Raw genomic sequence first — 20,390 nt, 5'->3', positions numbered from 1 at the left:
AGACCCTGACTGCCTCTGCGCTGTAGGATCAGGCATGGGTTGAGACCCTGACTGTCCCAAGGCTTCAGCTTTATCCAACCTTTTATGCAAGGAGTTTACATTATAATTTAACACCTTCCACATATCCATCCAATCAGGTGTCGGCGCCGTCGGCGGAGACACCACATTCATCTGCATCTGCTCTGCTTCCACATAGCCTTCCTCGTCAAACATGTCGACACAAGCGTACCGACACACCACACACACAGGGGATGCTCTATTTGAGGACAGAACCCCCACAAGGCTTTTTGGAGAGACAGAGAGAGAGTATGCCAGCACACACCCCAGCGCTATATGACCCAGGAATTACACAGTAACTTAGTGTTTACCCAGTAGCTGCTGTATATAGTGATTTTGCGCTAAATTTATGTGCCCCCCCTCTCTTTTTACCCTCTTTCTACCGTGAATCTGCAGGGAAGAGCCTGGGGAGCATCCTTTCAGCGGAGCTGTGGAGAGAAAATGGCGCTGGCGAGTGCTGAGGAAGAAGCCCCGCCCCCTCAGCGGCGGGCTTCTGTCCCGCGTTTTGTGTGTAAAATAATGGCGGGGGCTCATGCATATATACAGTGCCCAACTGTATATATGCTCTTTATGCCAAGAGGTACTTAATTGCTGCCCAGGGCGCCCCCCCCCCCCTGCGCCCTGCACCCTACAGTGACCGGAGTGTGCGGGTGTAATGTGGGAGCAATGGCGCACAGCTGCAGTGCTGTGCGCTACCTCATATGAAGACTGGAGTCTTCTGCCGCCGCTTTTGAAGTCTTCTTGCTTCTCACGCATGCTTCTGGCTCTGCGAGGGGGACGGCGGCGCGGCTCCGGGATCGGACGACCTGTATTCGAACCCTCTGGAGCTAATGGTGTCTAGTAGCCTAAGAACCAAGACCTATCCGCAGTTAGTAGGTCTGCTTCTCTCCCCTCAGTCCCACGTAGCAGAGAGTCTGTTGCCAGCAGATCTCTCTGAAAATAAAAAATCCTAACAAAATACTTTCTTATTAGCAAGCTCAGGAGAGCTCACTAAAGTGCACCCAGCTCTGTCCGGGCACAGATTCCAACTGAGGTCTGGAGGAGGGGCATAGAAGGAGGAGCCAGTACACACCAGTAGTCCTAATTCTTTCTTAGAGTGCCCTGTCTCCTGCGGAGCCCGTCTATTCCCCATGGTCCTTACGGAGTCCCCAGCATCCACTAGGACGTCAGAGAAAGACCATTACATCTTATTGAAAAGCGGCTTCCAGGTGTCTAACATTTGTGGCGAGCCAGCCAGGAGAGGCAGCAGTGGGACAGGTGAGGTACACCAATGGTACCTCTAAAGATGTGGGCCAGAAGGCAGCCAACACCTGCACACCTTCACTTCCTGCTACACCTTTCATTGTCAAGCAGCAATTTTATTTTCTCTTCTGTTTAGAATATGGAAGTCTGCAGCTTCCGTAATGAGGCGAAAACCGTCTTAATTAACCCTGCTTTAACACGGTTCTAGAAAAACGCTGGCAGATGTATCATGAGCTGATCAGCGGGTGTGTTCACCCAATACGTCTGTGAATGACGCAGCACAGCCAATGACCGATATATCTGCAGATATATGGGCGCAGCTGGCCGTGTGTATGGGTAGGCTTACCATACTATCCCTTTAAACCGGGATGCTCATGAATTACCCAGGTTCTGTGGCTGATTTAAACCAGGTGAAATGCAGGCTTAAAGTCAGGCAGCCACAGAACCTGTGTAATTCATTAGCGTTCCGGTTTAACGGGATAGTATGGTATGCCTATGTATGGGCGACACGCCGTCGTCCCGTACGCTGGAGGCATAAGCGGATGCCACAGCTGGACTGGTCAAATGCAAATGCTCACCCAGCTGTGATGTGAAAACCAACACATCGAGCGGCTGACCGGTAAGTAGTATATACTCACCTGAATCGGCCACTCTGTTGGTGGGTCCGCCGACATGTCGGCACAATGTGTAGCCAGCCTTTGGGTTCTTCTCCAACTTCTGTCTCCCATCAGGCTCATCTCTACCCTACACCACATTGATGTGACCCAATTCCTATCTTACCTCTATCTGATACCCTCCAACATGACCCACCCCACTAGGTACAAAATGCTCTGTTTCTGGACTTCCCTCTTAATTTATTATTGCCATCACCTGTGTTGAACTAGTTAAATGATAAAAAAAAAAAAAGCTGTTTCTTCACAAGTGATGGTTAATAATAAATTAAGAGGGAAGTCCAGGAACAGAGCATTTTGTACCTAGTGGGGCGGGTCATGTTGGAGGGTATGCTATCATTCAGCATACAGATACAGAATAATGGAGGTCATTCCGAGTCGTTCGCTCGGAAAATTTCTTCGCATCGCAGCGTTTTTCTGCTTAGTGCGCATGCGCAATGTCCGCACTGCGACTGCGCCAAGTAAATTTGCTATGAAGTTTGGATTTTTACTCACGGCTTTTTCTTCGCTCAGGCGATCGTAGTGTGATTGACAGGAAATGGGTGTTACTGGGCGGAAACAGGCCGTTTTAAGGGCGTGTGGGAAAAAACGCTACCGTTTCCGGAAAAAACGCGGGAGTGGCTGGAGAAACGGAGGAGTGTCTGGGCGAACGCTGGGTGTGTTTGTGACATCAAACCAGGAACGATAAGCACTGAACTGATCGCAGATGCCGAGTAAGTCTGAAGCTACTCTGAAACTGCTACGAGATGTGTAATCGCAATATTGCGAATCTTTCGTTCGCAATTTTAAGAAGCTAAGATTCACTCCCAGTAGGCGGCGGCTTAGCGTGTGCAATACTGCTAAAATCGCCTTGCGAGCGAACAACTCGGAATGAGGGCCCATAAGTGGTGCTGGAAGATGGAGCTCCCTGAGATGCCCCACAAGGGGTAGTAAGGGTCAGCACAGTCTCTGTGCCTTTCCCAGTCACCACCACCTGCATATAGGAAAGGTCCTCCCCACGAAGGGTAACTGGACAATACCCCACCACCTCTGCTGCACTCACCGCTTCCGCGTCTGCCTTTGGCCCCGCCCAGCGCCTGACGTCAGGGGATCTTAGTGACTCATCACTGGCTCTGAGAACACACTACAGCGTCCAGCAGCCACTGCGGCCTCGGTGGAAGGCAACTCCCGGAACGCAAAACCCGGAAGTGGATGGGCCGCAACTGAGCTGACTTCCCTGCTCCTGTACGAGTGTGTGTGCGAGGCAGCAGCAGCAGCGGCTCCAGGTCAGTGCCTGCGGTAACTACTTCTACCCCAGTGACAGCCAGGCGTCACATGACCAGCAGGGAGGGTCACATGACCTTCTCACCTCCTGACCTAGGGCTCCCCCTGTCTTCTTGTAATGTGTGAGGGGCTATGTACCCCCTGACTTCCCTTATTCATACTTGCCTACCTGATCCTCTCCATGAGGGAGAAAATGCTCTGTTCCTGGACTTTCCTGGTAATGTATGATTGCCATCACCTGTGGTGAGCTAGTTAATTGATAAGTAAGGTGTTTCACCACAGGTGATGGCAATCATACATTACCAGGAAAGTCCAGGAACAGAGCATTTTCTCCCTCATGAAGGGGGTCAGGTAGGCAAGTATGCCCTTATTATGTGTTCAGATATAAACCTGTGGCGCCTGGACCTTGACCCCCACCTGGGCCCACCCCTGGGCCCAAACCCTAACCCACCCACTATGCTTACAGTCAGTATTACGGCGTCAGTTTCCAGACCCTGTTGGGAACTCAGCGTCTGCTTTCTGACTGGCGTTGGGATTCCAACTGCTGGGATCCCGACAGAAGGTATCTTAACCGCATCCCATTTCTAGCGTTAATACAGAACAATACATTACAGAGATAAATATAGGCATGGGGTCTAAATAGGGATTGGGCGCATACTGTATCTATTTACAAAAAAGTTTAACCATGTCACTTACATTACTCATTATTCATGCACAGGTGATGCCATGCAGAAGGACTGAAGGATGATTTTTATGCAATTCTCAATTCTCACCAGGAGGTGCAAGAAAGGAAGTACACTCATCAGAGGTTGTGTGACGACAAGATACACCTATAAAAGACCCTAGATGGACCATTCGACTGCCACACAGAGAATGGACAAGGACAGGAGACACGTGACTGAGAGGATATTAAACATCACACTGGAAATCATCTACCTGCTGACTGGGGAGGTGAGGGGGTCAGGGAGTGTCATAGTGACATCACTCTTATCTCTATTACTAACACAGGGACCTGACTGGGGAGGTGAGAGAGCATGGGAATGTCACAGTGACATTACTCTAATCTCTATTACTAACACGGGGACCTGACTGGGGAGTTGAGGGAGTCTGGGAGTGTCATAGTGACATCACTCTTATCACTATTGCTCACTATGAGCATAATGCGTGTACTGCTTGCCTATTCTGCAAGCCCCACACAGCATACGTTTTAACTGATTATCCTGCAGTTACAGTCTGAGGTTTACCAAGTTTCAAACAAATGCATCTATGATTATGTCCATACTTGAGTGCCGACACTTACATACACATAATTGGCCAACTTGGGCAAGTATGGAGAATTTGGCTTATCTCGTCCTACATTTACTTATTCCTTTTCGCTTTGCGGCTCTAAGACAAAGCTGGATTGGATCTAATGGTAATCGGTAAGCTTTTGCTAGTCAAAGACAGCAGTAGAGTAAGTTAGAATAAAACAAAGCATAGTTTTATTGTTTTACAGTTCAATTTCATCTAACAAAGTATAATTTATAATAAGAAGTTCAAAAGTCAAGTCCCTACGACAAAATAAGTGAATATCTTACATAAGAAGAATAAGTAGACCTTCGTTTCTGATAACACCTTGGGGCACCGATGGATAAACCAAGACCTTAGTAATGTACTTGTAGCTTAAGATGCTGAATCTATTTTTCTTGTTTTTTTGGGGGGGAATCATGACCCGCAATCATCCGGAAAGCCCACACTAGTCTTGTAAGTCTTCTTCGCCTTAGAGTTCCATGTGTTGGTTAAGTCAAATCTATCCATAGTAGCGTATTCTCTTTCTGTCTTCCCCTCCTGGTTGGTAAGAGGCCGTTGTGGACCTTCTCATTAAATCTTCACATCAGTTCTTAAGGTCAAAGGACGCACTACAGCAGTCTACTCACTGGCCGTGCCGTCTTGTACTAATAATTAATGGTTTTGGTTAAATAAATTAATTCTTCCATGGCAGCCTAGACTGATGAGTGTCATATCCTTCATTCAAGAGTAGACCACAGTCGTAGCTAGAATCTGTATTCCAAGAGGTGCCACCTGTATATATTATCATGATCTGGGAAGGCTTTATGTTGTGTCGTAATGTTTATCTTGTTCACTAGTGGTATTTAATAAAATGTCTGCCATTACATAGGACTGTATAGTGGTGAAAAAGAAATCAGGTGAGAACGTCACAGTCACCAGCAGGACCCAGAGCCTCATCATTGAGCCTCCACCTCATTTGCTAAATCATGACAGAGACAATGAGCAGAAGATCCTGGAACTCACCAACAAGATCATTCAGCTGCTGACTGGAGAGGTGACTGCTGGGAATGGGGCATTATACAGTAACACCAGGGGATGTGTCTGGGTGATGACTGGAGAGGTGACTGCTGGGAATGGGGCATTATACAGTAACACCAGGGGATGTGTCTGGGTGATGACTGGAGAGGTGACTGCTGGGAATGGGGCATTATACAGTAACACCAGGGGAGGTGTCTGGGTGATGACTGGAGAGGTGACTGCTGGGAATGGGGCATTATACAGTAACACCAGGGGATGTGTCTGGGTGATGACTGGAGAGGTGACTGCTGGGAATGGGGCATTATACAGTAACACCAGGGGATGTGTCTGGGTGATGACTGTGTCATCGTGTATGGCAAGTTCCTATAAAGTTCAATTTTTTTTTTTTTTTTACAGGCATCTTTAGAAGGAAACCAGAACATTTACAATAATACAATGGAGATTCCCCAACCCCAGAGACCTCTTGGTAAGAGCATATAGTTATGTCATATGTGTGTACGGGTTGTAATTAGCGGTGGAATCTTTAGGGCGCTGCGTTTCGGTGCAGCTGTCGCTACACAGGACCAATAATTCATTTTTCCAGTTATATGTTACTCAATGCTGCAATTCTCATTGATATACCAAAGAGTCATATACCACTCAGAATCAGGCCCAATATCTCATGTAGAAATATCTGCGCCTTACTGCGTTTTATTTGTACTAGCTGGGTGACTGGTAGATACAGCGGACGCATACATTGTGATAACATGTGGATCCACTGTGGAAGACAAGCACTTCTACCTTATGTCCTGTTTCCCGCATCTCCCTTTAGAATGTAAGCTCTTGGGAACAGTGCCTGTCTCACCTTCACTTTCATATTTCGCTATGATATTTGCTTGGCATTGCATGTTTCTTTATTTTCCCGCTGGTACAGACATTACAGTTCCCGGTTGTCCATTTAACTTTATTATTAATTATTACAGGGATCAGCAGGTTATCCCTGTAAAATTCCCCCATCCATGAATACTTACAATACCAATTCTTTGGACAGAGGTCAATTATTACATCTTCTATAACACTGACTCAGGACATATATAAGGATCACAGTGATATATACAAACTATAGGCACTTGCCAGGAAAGCTGTTTCAGTCCTTTCCTGGTTTTAGTATGCATTATGATGATAAATGTACTACTAGCTATAGGAGATCTGATAGAAGGAAACCGGAAAATACTTAATTTATTTAGAAAATCTCTCTGTTCATCGCCAAGTGACTTTTCTATATCCACCTTCGGTTGTGATCCTCCTAGTGCCCAACCCTAACCCTCCCATAGCCTAGCAATAACCCTCCCCCAGTGCCTTACCCTCCCTCTAATGCTTTACCTTCCCCTCCCATAGCCTAACTGTAACCCTCCTCCAGTGCCTTCCCCTCCCCTCCTATATCCCACCTCTAACCCTCCCCTCCCGTAACCTCACTCTCCCTATAATGCCTATTCTTAACCCTACCCTCCCTTAGCCTAACTCTAACCCTCCCCCTCCTGCAACCTAACCCTAACACCTAAACCTCCCCTAGTGCCTTAGCCTGTCCTCCCCACCCGTAGCCCAACCCTAAGGTTCCTCCTAATGCCTAACCCTAACTTCCCTTCCCGTAAACTAACCCTAACCCTCCCCTAGCCTAATTCTAACCCTCCCTCTAGTGCCTAATCCTAACGCCCTGCTGACAGGTTGTGTAGAATGTTGGTTTTCACATGTTGACATTCTGCATGTGCTGATGTGTTCGAAGTCAACATTTTGACTACACTTCCTTTCCTCTCACGGACTCCCTCCTTTGTGCTTTTCTGGGCATTCAAGTACTACCAGTCTTGTTGCATAATTGCATTTATACACCTCTGTAGCTGTTATTTGGACCCACGGACAGAATTAGTGTATGATTGCTGTTTGCTCTTCATTTGAAAATGATCGCTGACTTATCTTGTGATTTATTTTATGGTTAACGGGTACGGGACTTTGGGTCGACTCAACTTAGGTCGACCACTGAAGGTTGACATGCATTAGGTTGACAAGTGAAAATGTTGACATGAGGGTTTTTCAAAACTTTTTTTTTGTGTAATTTTCTTCGTAAAGTGATGGTGAACCCCAATTAGTGCACCGTGTCCCCTCGCCATGCTTCAGATTACCGTTCCAATCGTTGTCCACGTGGATCGTCAACTATGGAAAAATAAAAACATTTTTTTTACAAAAAACTCATGTCGACCTTTTGACCTGTCGACCTAGTACATGTTGACCTAATGATCATGTCGACCTAATGCATGTCAACCTTCAGTGGTCGACCTAATGACTGTCGACCTAATTTTTGTCGACCCAACGACCGTATCCCTGGTTAACCTGGGCCAAAACGTTACTCAATTTTACTAATGAAGTCTAACTCTTATGCGTTTATTACTGACAGATTTACCCAGGGCCAGAGGCACACAAGGGAAATTCCACGACCCTACGATTTCCCGTGGTTGCCAACCGGAAGAAAGCAGCACGGTCATAAACAAGAGGCCCAAGCGTCCCGTGGAGTGTGAGGAAGCCATGACCATTTCTGTGAAAGTTGTCACGGAGGATGGAGGCCTTGTGCACAGCGGCACGGAACACCCACAGAATACATCTGCTCACGTGAAAGAGGAATCTCGGTTGCGTGAAGACGGAAGCCGCACAGACCCCAAAGGTCATACAGAGGCACAAACTACATCTGATCCGGTTAAGGTGCAATCGGCCTCTCGTGATGGGCGAATCCTCAGTGATCACAGCGAGAAAGAAATTACGTCTGTTCTCGATCAGGAGGAATCTGACTCTGGCGAAGAAGAAAACGTCGGCGACACTGACGCCTATGTGGCCACGGATCTTGGAGCTATTTATGTTAAGCAGGAACCAGTGTCCTATGAAGGGAGCCTCACACACGGCGCCAGTTATGCGAGGACATCGGAACAAAATGTATGTTCTCCACTGACCGGTACAAGGATGGACCTGATCTTCAGCTGCGTGGAGTGCGAGGAAAGCTTTGACAACAACATAGATCTGCTCAAGCACCAGAAGACGCACAAAGGGAAGATCCTGATTTGCTCCGAGTGCGGGAAATGTTTTTCCTATAAATCTCAGCTAATTTTCCACAAGAGAACTCACACCGGGGAGAAGCCATTCACCTGCTCCATCTGCGGCAAGAGCTTCACCACCAGCTCCGTCCTCATTCGGCATCAGATCACTCACACGGGGGAAAAGCTCTTCTCCTGCCCCGAGTGTGAGAAATGTTTCGGTAGTAAGTCGGACCTGGCCATACACCGGCGGATACACACGGGGCTAAAGCCCTATTCTTGTTACTACTGCGGGGCATGCTTCAACACGGGCTCCAGCCTGGCAAGGCATCGGCGGATCCACACCGGCGAGAAGCCATTTCCGTGCTCGCAGTGTGAGAAAAGTTTTGTCAGTAGCTCGGACCTCGTAAAGCACATGCGGGTGCACACGGGAGAGAGGCCCTTTCCCTGCCCAGAATGTGGGAAGTGCTTCGCCTGTAAGTCAGGACTGGCCAAGCATCAGAGAACTCACACCAGGCTAAAGCCATACACCTCCTCTGAGGATGGGGTGACATTTAATGTTATGTCCGAACTAACAGAACATCGAAACGCTCTTACCGGTGAGGATTGAGGTCCTTGGTAAAAAAAAATTCTCTACCAGACTTGGTTAATGTCCAAGAGGTGAGAAATGTGGATTATTATGGATTAGCAGCACCAGAAGTGGCCCTATTCAGATGTGGACCCAGTTGAAGCCACCACATGTCCATGTCTGGCTAGCCCACCCCATTACCGCCTACTGAAACCCCGGTTTCCTCCTCTAAACGTCCGCAGCCGGTCAGTCAAGGGATCGAACCAGCACCCAATGTAGCCACACCAGCAGGTCAAGTTGTGAAGGTCAGTTCGGCTGATTGTGGATGACCTGCCTATGTAGCATGCCACAATGGTGGATCTTCCAGATAAAACTGGCCTGTGAAGCAGTGCAGGAATAATACTCTTGGCTAGTTACGGCATCACCTGCACGCGCTATTCGGATATGTTGGACTAAGCTTTTGAAAACCCTTCCTTTAGAATTTGCCACCATGCGATGGCACCCTTCCAATCTGATTGGCAATGTATAGCAATGAAATAGTTGCTTTTATGATAATATGTTATTGAGGTGCTTCATTGTGTTTAGTGGGACAGTTTTTGAACTTTGAATGACTCTTTTATTACATAGGATACAGCACTGTGCCATACACAAAAGTCCTACTTGTATAAAATACTTCCCATTCACCTTTCCATATAAATGTCTCATAATTACAGATACTAGCTATCTAAATATGGCACAACAGGTTATTTAAAATGACCAATTAAAATATTTATTCTTATTTATACTACGTTTTACTGGGGCACCCCGTATAATAAATGCATGCTCAAGGGTCAGGGCCAGTAAACTTTTTATTATTATTTATTATTTATTTATTATTTTTTTATATACTGTAGTAGTGTTCATTCTCGCATACACTGATCTGTATCTCAGCACTGAGATACAGACCAGAGTGTGCTAGAAGCACCAGAGCAGAGATCAACACCCCTGGCAGGAAAGAGGAACTGCACGTGTTGTGACAGGTGCAGGTTACTAGAATGAACACTGCTGTAGGTTGATAGAAAGTGGAAAATGCCTACCGCGAGCACCCATAATGATGAGGTTTTAGCAATTAGCTGGCACTGTTTCCTAAAACCTGCGTTGAGCAAGGGCTGGGCGCACTGGTACTTGTTATTTTCCTCGGTGATGGCCTTCCCAAATTTTTAGTTCCGTATGGAGGTCTGGTGCTTTGGAGCGGATTTACAGTAGGATCCTAGAGCTCCATCGGTCATTACACTATTATCATTTTCCACACAACTTCCTTCTTTCCGCAACCACTCAAAACTTGTCTGCAACGCTGCGAGTGCTCTTGGCGAAAGATCTCAATGATCCTTCTCTTCCAGTATCAGTTGGGTTCGGGTTAGTTCTGAAACGCTCCTAAATATCAGAGATAAGCTCCCAAGAGGGAGATGTATCAAGCCTTGGGGAGATATAAAAAAGAAAGAGATAAAGTAACAACCAACCCAAAGGCAAACGCATGGGGGGTTCCCAGTTGCCTGTAAACCCCCACTCCTTTTGACAAGTGGCTCAAATTATGACAACAATAGCAATGGTATATAATACGATTACTAGAGCTACCACCACAACATGCAGTTTAAGGGAAGAGCAGAGCTGCTGCACATGCCTAGTGGTAGCAGCTTCTTCTACCAGGTTTGCTGTGTGTGTGAATCTGAGTCCTCAGTCAGTGCACTGGACCAGAGAGTAGCTGCCAGGAACAAGAGACAGGAGCCCTACCATGAGGTGGGAGAATGTGAGCTTAGAAAGCACAGTACTGGTTCTATTATGTTTGTGTATTTATTTATTATGGTGTGTTTAACCTTTTCCTGACCACTTATTTATATTATTTAAATATGTTTAATACAGCCTATACTATAGACCATCTATAGTGTTAAAAATTAATACTGTATTCCGTAAAGTGTCCAGTGTATAAAAAGACCAATGTGTGTATTAATGTCAAAGGTCATTACTAGGTTCTTCTACCACTGCCCCGGACTCCTGCACTTGCTCCAGTGTTCTGCAGAGTGGGAGATTGTGGATTGCATTTGGAAACCCCCCTCTAGAAATCCTGCGTTTTCCCCTGCAATCAGTTCCTAACTGTAATTTTTAAAGCACAGCTGTAACATGGCAGTCAGGAGCTGATTGGCTGGTACTTTATCTCTCTCCAAGTCTTGGTACATCTCCCCCTATGCATGATATAATGCCATATAAAGGATGCTCTCGGTTTATATAAAGTATTACTGTATTATATCTTTTATATATAGTGTTATGCAATTATTTTTTTTGTTATACTTATTTTTTTTTGTGGAAGAATGTTTATGTAATTATATAAAAAAATAAGTATTACACTACAACAAGGCTGTCATTAATCTTTATTTAATCCCTAACAGAAATGACTGTAGATTAGTCCTTACTGTATGGCAATGTCTTTATTATAAAGCTTTTTACATAAGGCTCAAAAAAAGGCATTGTTTATAACTATAAGGATGTTAAGGTAAGCACATGGACTATTGGGACAACACGAGAAGATCTCCGTGGCTGAACACACCATCCCCAAAAGGAAATGAGAAGGAAATAACATGTCAATTCATTTCTATTATCTGCACAGCTCGTCCGGTGTATATTATTATAAATGCAGAAAGTGTATTCCGTTACTGACATTTCTAGATTCTCACGTATATGTTTGTGTGAGATCCGTTCAGGATACCGGCGTTTGGAATGCCGGCAGTCGGAATCCCGACATTGCTTGGAATTCCGACGCCGGCATGGGGGGTAATGCAGACCTGATCGTAGATGTGCGAGAAAACGCACATCTATGATCAAATTCTTTAACATGCGGGGGGATGCCCAGCACAGGCCCTCCCACTGACATGTGAAAGCATTGCACGCGGCGATGCTTTTGTACTTTAGGAGCAGCTCCCTGCCAGCCCAGCGACCGCGCAGAGGCTATCGCAGGGCTGAGACAGCCGTCGGCTGTCTGGCATGCGCAGTTCAGACCTGACCGGCTGCTGTGCGAAAACACACAGCAGCGATCAGGTCTAAATTAGACCCATTGTCCGGACCGTTCCCCTTCAACGAAGCGTCAACGCCAAAAAAAGGCGGCATCGATGCTACATTCCTGCCCACCTCCATGTCTTAAACTGTGTTCTGAAGAGAACGCAGTTTAGGATCTTGCACATGTGCGTACCGGCGTACACGCATGCGCAGATGTGCAAAAATCGCTTCATAGCTATTTTCGTACATCGGCGACGGGGTCCTGAATTAGGCCCATGGATCAAATTGCCGGCGCTGGGATCACGAACATTGGAATCTCAACTGACCTCTGCCAGGAGTTCGCCGTGGGGGAGAGAGGAGGAGGGGGGGTGTCAGGTTTAGCGTGCGGAAGGAGGGTTAGGCTGTAGGAAGGGAAAAGGATAGGGTTAAGAACCCCTGGGGAGCATTAGGCTGCGGTGAAGGGCGGTTTAGGACTAGGCTGCAGGAGGGGGGTGTTAGGTTTAGGCTCCAATGGGGAGGGTGAGGGTTAGGCTTTGGAAGGGGAGAAGCTTAGGGTTAGGCTGCAAGAAGGGTGGCTTAGGGTAAGGGGGGAGGGTAAGCATATCCGACCCCTGTCAGGATTCTATACATTGGGAAGCCAGTGTCAGTCATATGACCACTGGCATATCGTATTTATTCCGTTTGTGTAAAGCAGTATTGCATGTTAATTAACTAGTCGAGTCCATGTAGGGTGAAGGCATCACATTGACAACTATGTTCTTTTATTGATGAGAAAAAAAGAAAGAAGAAAAAAGCATATTTTGGGAATATTACTGTATATACTCGAGTATAAGCCGACTTTTTCAGCACGATTTTTTGTGCTGAAAAAGCCCCTTCGGCTTATACTCGAGTCAGTGGAAGGAGGGACACGGAGGGCACAGCGCGCGGCTCTCCTGTGTCCCTCCTGCGTCTCCGTCTCCGGGCGGCGTGTGTGTGTTAAATGAAGTGCCCGTTCGTGAGCTCTGATTGGCTCACGAACCGGCACTTCATTTAACACACACACGCCGACGGAGACGCAGGAGGGACACAGGAGAGCCGTGCGCTGTGTCCCTCCTTCAGAAGACAGCGCTGGAGCGATGGAGGGTAAGTACCGTAACAGCATGAGAGCACATCTGGCACTGTGGGGCATATCTGGCAGCATGAGGGCATATCTGGCACTGTGGGGCATATCTGGCAGCATGAGGGCACATCTGGCACTGTGGGGCATATCTGGCAGCATGAGGGCACATCTGGCACTGTGGGGCATATCTGGCAGCATGAGGGCATATCTGGCACTGTCGGGCATATCTGGCACTGTGGGCACATCTGGCACTGTGGGGCATATCTGGAAGCATGAGGGCATATCTGGCACTGTCGGGCACATCTGGCACTGTGGGCACATCTGGCACTGTGGGGGCATATCTGGCAGTATGAGGGCATATCTGGCACTATGACGGCTGTGTACGGCTAGAGCTGCATTTCCCACCCTAGGCTTATACTCGAGTCAATGAGTTTTCCCAGGTTTTTGTGGTAAAATTAGGTGCCTCGGCTTATATTCGGGTTGACTTATACTCGAGTATATACGGTACTATGAATTGTGAAATCTGCTGTCTGTTAGAGGAGGGGTCTTTCCTTGTAACTAACTGGAGGAGAAATGACCTGCACATGGCTAGATAGTGCTTGTTTATTGGCCCAGTAAAGTCTAATCCTGAGTGGCTGGCTCAGTACAGTCTACCCCCTCTCCACCCTTTCTCAGATCAAAAAACCCACTAGTATAGGTCCAGTATTTTAAGTGACTTTTTTTCTAATGTTGTGGACCCAACATTGTAATTTGCTTTGCTGTTTGTGCACTTGTTTTAGTGGTTTGATTTGGTACATTTCACAATCAGTTTTTCAGCTTCAATTTTGGCTAGCCAGATTGTCCTCTTTGCATATATTACATACTTGATTTTTCAGTAAATATTCTTCTCCTTATTAACTACAATAATGTCACTGTACGGTATTTACAATGGTATTTCTTTTATAACTACTATGCCCTTAATGCCCTCTCCCCTATATATTATATCTGTTCTACTAGAGGGATCTGGTCAGGATCCCGGCGGTCGGCATGGGGGCCGTCAAGCGACCCCGCAATTATTTTGTTATTCACATATTTTTATATTAAAGGGCGTAGTCACGTCCACTTAATAAGCCACGCACCCAGGCATTTACCGGGGCCCGGCGTGGCTCTCAACGGCCCTGGTAGGAATATGTCCAGCAGTGCTTTTCCTCTAGTTACCTCTTTTAAATAGGTGTTTGTTTTTTACATACACATAACCCCTCCCCTTTTCCAATACTTCTTTTAACATGTAATACCTTTACCAATGTTATTACCCAGTCATTATATTCTTCCAGCCCAGTCTCCGTTATGCCCACTACCTCAGAACCCTCTCCCACTATCATTCCTCCTATTTTGTTTGGGAGACTCCTTGGCGCAGCCTCTAATAGCTGCGAGGTACCTATCGGCAGCTGTGCGCATTTCTGGTTATTACAGTAGGAATATCTTGCTTCTGCTCACACTTCTATGAGAAGCAAACAGAAAACAAGCAATGTTGTTTTGCCCTACATTCAGCGTTGTATTCAACATATTAGTAATATTTGTTACCATAAAATCTCATACTTTTGCTGACTTTTTTTATGTTTGGCCTCAATTCCTTCATTTATTTTCTGTCCTATAATACTAGCTTGGAGACCCTGGCTGTAAAGGAAGGTGGGGGGTGGCTTTAGTGAGTGGCGACTGCCGTGACGTGCCGGGGTGGTGACCATTTTTCCACGACCTTGCAACCGCCAGCATACTGTAGAAGATTTTCCCTTGCATCCCATATAGATGCACAAGAAAACCTATGGGGTTCAGTTACCACAATGAGCGCAGCTACTTGCCGCTAACTGAATGTGGTCCTGATTACAACCAAATAATCAGAACTCTTTCACTATGACCGCTGGTCCGCTACCCGCCCCAGTATTTTACAGGCCCAAACAACACTATGAGCACCTGGGAAACAACTATTCAGCATTCAGGGCCCTTGAGGTAGATTTACTAAAGTAGTGGTAGTATTGTCATAGCAACCAATCAGATTGTTATTATCCTTTCTTTATTGCATTCTTTAAAATGATGCACAGAATTTGATTGGCTGCTGTGGCCAACACCACCTCTTGTCTGTTTTAGAGGCTATAGAAAATCAACCCACTTGTATCTGATTATACCCTACCCATCTCCCTAATAACGGAAACCCCTGCCATTACTACACGGGCCAGCGCCGTAACTAGACATTTTAGCGCTGTGTGCAAGAAACAACATTTGCGCCCCCAGCACCGCCAAATATAAAACAGGGCCAATGCACGCCAAAATTATAGGGGCATGGCTTCACTGGAAAGGGGCGTGGCCACATAGCTCCCTTTTACACAGTACAGCATGCAGAACTCCCTATTACACAGTACGGCAGGTAGAGTTCCCCTTTTACACATTGGGCAGGTAGAGTCCCCCTTTTACACAGTATGGCACGTAGAGGTCCCCTTTTACACATAAGGCGGGCAGAGTCCCCCTTTGTTCTAGAGAGAGAGACTATGTGTGTGTGTGTGTCTCATATCACCTGTTGGGGCGATGCAGCATCCATGACTATCAGGCGCAGACACTCAGTTACAGGCACTCCCTCTCCAGTGCTGAGGCAGGTCAGACTAGTGGCATCAGTAGAGGCAGCGGCGTCTCATTCACGTGGTGCAGGCGGCTGATGGAATGCTCCCACTGCTGAGGCGAATCTCACTGGCAGTATCAGTAGAGGCAGTGCGGCTCATTCACGGGTGCAGGCGGCTGAAGGAGCGCTCCCACTCCCTCTCCATTTCAGAGGCTCACAGGCAGCTTTACAGCACGACGGGCTGTGTATTGCTAAATGGCGCCTGAGGCACCGCTCCCCATCCCTGACAGAGGCGGCAGCTGGAGACAGGTGCGGGAAGACAGCGGAAATCTCACTCCTCCCTCACTGAATAAAACGGCCGAACGTGGGGGGGTGCTGCCAGATGGAGCGCCTCCAGTGCAGTTGCGCTGTGGGCAAGGCACCATCGGCACACACCTAGTTACGGCACGGCTACACTCCTCGTCCTCAGTTTACCAACACAGACAGGGGTCATAGTGTCGACTTTAGATTTGGGTGGGTTATATTGTTTCTGTGCAGGGTAAATACTGGCTGCTTTATTTTTACACTGCAAATTAGATTGCAGAGTGAATACACCCCACCCAAATCTAACTCTCTGCACATGTTATATCTGCCCCCCTGCAGTGCACATGGTTTTGCCCAACTGCTAAGAAAGTTCCTGCTGCGATCAACTTGGAATTACCCCCCCCCGTGTCCCTTCGTATAGCTCGCTTCGATCGCCATGCTTTGGGCAAGGTGCCTCGCTCCGCTACCGCTGCACTTGGCACAGGTTACCATTCCCAATTGTAGTCCACGTAGATCGTAAAGTATAAAAAAGTTTTACAACAATAAATAAATTGAAAAACTTATGTCGACTTTTTTCCATGTTGTCCTAGTACATGTCAACCTAATGCATGTCGACCTAAAGACTGGATACCCACAGTCATTCCCCTGGTTACTGGTGGAAGTATCCGGCTGCAGTATGCCAAACTTATGCCTTTTTAGCATCTTTGATACACTTAGGGGTATATTTACTAAAGTACAGGGTTACAAAAGTGGAGATGTTGCCTATAGCAACCAATATAGCTATTATCTTCCAGAAAGTGCAAGATAAATAAGTTGAATCTGATTGGTTGCTATGGACAACATCTCCACTTTTGCAAACGTGCACTTTAGTAAATATATCCCCATATTGTTTATTTTGCCCTCTACGCCACTCTTTATAATGTGACTAGATACCTGGGGCCTAATTCAGATCTGATCGCAGCAGCAAATTTGTTAGCAGTTGGGCAAAACCATTTGCACTGCAGGGGAGGCAGATATAACATTTGCAGAGATAGTTAGATCTGGGTAGGGTGTGTTCAAACTGAAATCTAAATTGCAGTGTAAAAATAAAGCAGCCAGTATTTACCCTGCACAGAAACAAAATAACCCACCCAAATCTAACTCTCTCTGCACATGTTATATCTGCCCCCTCCCCTGCAGTGCACATGGTTTTGCCCATCTGCTAACAAATTTGCTGCTGCGATCAACTCTGAATTACCCCCCTGGTGTATCGAGTCTCTGCATGCTGAGAAAAGAGTGGAGAAGTTGTCCACAGCAACTTATCGGCCCCAGACTATCATTTTATAGAATGTACTTGAAATGCTATCTTGGTGCTGATTGGTTACCATGGGCAACTTCTCCACTGATCCACTTCTCCACTCTTTTCACTGCTTAATATATCAACCCTTATGCAGTATATGTGTAATAGCCTGTTAGTTGCAAGCATCTGCAAGGTCTCAACAATATCATTTCTGTTTCTCTATCGTCCCTAGTGGATGCTGGGGTTCCTGAAAGGACCATGGGGAATAGCGGCTCCGCAGGAGACAGGGCACAAAAAGTAAAGCTTTAGGATCAGGTGGTGTGCACTGGCTCCTCCCCCTATGACCCTCCTCCAAGCCTCAGTTAGATTTTTGTGCCCGGCCGAGAAGGGTGCAATCTAGGTGGCTCTCCTAAAGAGCTGCTTAGAAAAGTTTAGCTTAGGTTTTTTATTTTACAGTGAGTCCTGCTGGCAACAGGATCACTGCAACGAGGGACTTAGGGGAGAAGAAGTGAACTCACCTGCGTGCAGGATGGATTGGCTTCTTGGCTACTGGACATTAGCTCCAGAGGGACGATCACAGGTACAGCCTGGATGGTCACCGGAGCCTCGCCGCCGGCCCCCTTGCAGATGCTGAAACGAGAAGAGGTCCAGAATCGGCGGCAGAAGACTCCTCAGTCTTCTTAAGGTAGCGCACAGCACTGCAGCTGTGCGCCATTTTCCTCTCAGCACACTTCACACGGCAGTCACTGAGGGTGCAGGGCGCTGGGAGGGGGGCGCCCTGGGAGGCAAATGAAAACCTTTTTTGGCTAAAAATACCTCACATATAGCCTCCGGGGGCTATATGGAGATATTTAACCCCTGCCAGAATCCGTTAAGAGCGGGAGACGAGGCCGCCGAAAAAGGGGCGGGGCCTATCTCCTCAGCACACAGCGCCATTTTCCCTCACAGAAAGGCTGGAGGGAAGGCTCCCAGGCTCTCCCCTGCACTGCACTACAGAAACAGGGTTAAAACAGAGAGGGGGGGCACTAATTTGGCGTTAGAAATATATAAAAAAGATGCTATAAGGGAAAACACTTATATAAGGTTGTCCCTATATAATTATAGCGTTTTTGGTGTGTGCTGGCAAACTCTCCCTCTGTCTCTCCAAAGGGCTAGTAGGTCCTGTCCTCTATCAGAGCATTCCCTGTGTGTGTGCTGTGTGTCGGTACGTGTGTGTCGACATGTATGAGGACGATGTTGGTGAGGAGGCGGAGCAATTGCCTGTAATGGTGATGTCACTCTCTAGGGAGTCGACACCGGAATGGATGGCTTATTTAGGGAATTACGTGATAATGTCAACACGCGCCAAGGTCGGTTGACGACATGAGACGGCCGACAAACAATTAGTACCGGTCCAGACGTCTCAAAAACACCGTCAGGGGTTTTAAAACGCCCGTTTACTTTAGTCGGTCGACACAGACACAGACAGGGACACTGAATCCAGTGTCGACGGTGAATAAACAAACGTATTCCTTATTAGGGCCACACGTTAAGGGCAATGAAGGAGGTGTTACATATTTCTGATACTACAAGTACCACAAAAGAGGGTATTATGTGGGATGTGAAAAAACTACCGTAGTTTTTCCTGAATCAGATAAATTAAATGAAGTGTGTGATGATGCGTGGGTTCCCCCCGATAGAAAATATGGGCGGTATACCCTTTCCCGCCAGAAGTTAGGGCGCGTTGGGAAACACCCCTTAGGGTGGATAAGGCGCTCACACGCTTATCGGAACAAGTGGCGGTACCGTCTATAGATAGGGCCGTCCTCAAGGAGCCAGCTGACAGGAGGCTGGAAAAATATCATAAAAAGTATATACACACATACTGGTGTTATACTGCGACCAGCGATCGCCTCAGCCTGGATGTGCAGAGCTGGGGTGGCTTGGTCGGATTCCCTGACTAAAAATATTGATACCCTTGACAGGGACAGTATTTTATTGACTATAGAGCATTTAAAGGATGTATTTCTATATATGCGAGATGCACAGAGGGATATTTGCACTCTGGCATCAAGAGTAAGTGCGATGTCCATATCTGCCAGAAGATGTTTATGGACACGACAGTGGTCAGGTGATGCAGATTCCAAACGGCACAAAGGTGTATTGCCGTATAAAGGAAGAGGAGTTATTTGGGGTCGGTCCATCGGACCTGGTGGCCACGGCAACTGCTGGAAAATCCACCGTTTTTACCCTAAGTCACATCTCTGCAGAAAAAGACACCGTCTTTTCAGCCTCAGTCCTTTCGTCCCTATAAGATCATATCTGCCCAGGGATAGAGGAAAGGGAAGAAGACTGCAGCAGGCAGCCCATTCCCAGGAACAGAAGCGTTCCACCGCTTCTGACAAGCTCTCAGCATGACGCTGAGACCGTACAGGACCCCTGGATCCTACAAGTAGTATCCCAGGGGTACAGTTTGGAATGTCGAGACGTTTCCCCTGCGCAGGCTCCTGAAGTCTGCTTTACCAAGGTCTCCCTCCGACAAGGAGGCAGTATGGGAAAAAATTCACGAGCTGTATTCCCAGCAGGTGATAATTAAATTACCCCTCCTACAACAAGAAAAGGGGGTATTATTCCACACTATATTGTGGTACTGAAGCCAGAAGGCTAGGTGAGACCTATTCTAAATCTAAAAAAATTTGAACACTTACAAAGGTTCAAATCAAGATGGAGTCACTCAGAGCAGTGATAACGAACCGGGAAGAAGGGGACTATCTGGTGTCCCGAGACATCAGGGATGCTTACCTCCATGTCCCAAATTTGCCCTTATCACTAAGGGTACCTCAGGTTCGTGGTACAGAACTGTCACTATCAGTTTCAGACGCTGCCGTTTGGATTGTCTACGGCACCCCGGGTCTTTACCAAGGTAATGGCCGAAATGATGGTTCTTCT

General features: G+C 47.0%; 3 protein-coding genes across 4 annotated transcripts in view; 2 read left to right on the top strand and 1 right to left on the bottom strand.

Annotated features, from left to right (window-relative positions):
- Positions 1-3,189, bottom strand: part of LOC135054751 (gastrula zinc finger protein XlCGF57.1-like) — a 38,051-nt gene extending 34,862 nt beyond the window's left edge. The window contains exon 1 of the mRNA XM_063958057.1: positions 3,013-3,189. The gene's annotated coding sequence lies outside the window, so the exon portion shown is untranslated. The remainder of the gene's footprint in view (positions 1-3,012) is intronic.
- Positions 1-20,390, top strand: part of LOC135057166 (uncharacterized) — a 264,057-nt gene that overhangs the window by 207,999 nt on the left and 35,668 nt on the right. The window lies entirely within an intron of this gene.
- LOC135054749 (gastrula zinc finger protein XlCGF48.2-like) lies at positions 3,114-11,502 on the top strand. Of its 2 annotated transcripts, none has more exons than XM_063958054.1 (5): positions 3,114-3,235; positions 3,952-4,184; positions 5,392-5,556; positions 5,937-6,006; positions 7,969-11,502. In XM_063958054.1, exons 2-5 carry the CDS (start codon positions 4,080-4,082, stop codon positions 9,204-9,206), a joined length of 1,578 nt encoding a protein of 525 aa, XP_063814124.1. In that variant the 5' UTR covers positions 3,114-3,235; positions 3,952-4,079; the 3' UTR covers positions 9,207-11,502. The 2 variants fall into 2 exon arrangements, with proteins under 2 accessions (XP_063814124.1, XP_063814125.1); XM_063958055.1 differs by lacking the exon at positions 3,114-3,235 and adding an exon at positions 3,628-3,795.

The sequence above is a fragment of the Pseudophryne corroboree genome, chromosome 3 (assembly GCF_028390025.1).
Source record: "Pseudophryne corroboree isolate aPseCor3 chromosome 3, aPseCor3.hap2, whole genome shotgun sequence".
Taxonomy (NCBI): domain Eukaryota; kingdom Metazoa; phylum Chordata; class Amphibia; order Anura; family Myobatrachidae; genus Pseudophryne; species Pseudophryne corroboree.
Note: the sequence above shows the minus strand (reverse complement) of the source record. Positions and strands in the feature narration are given on the sequence as shown.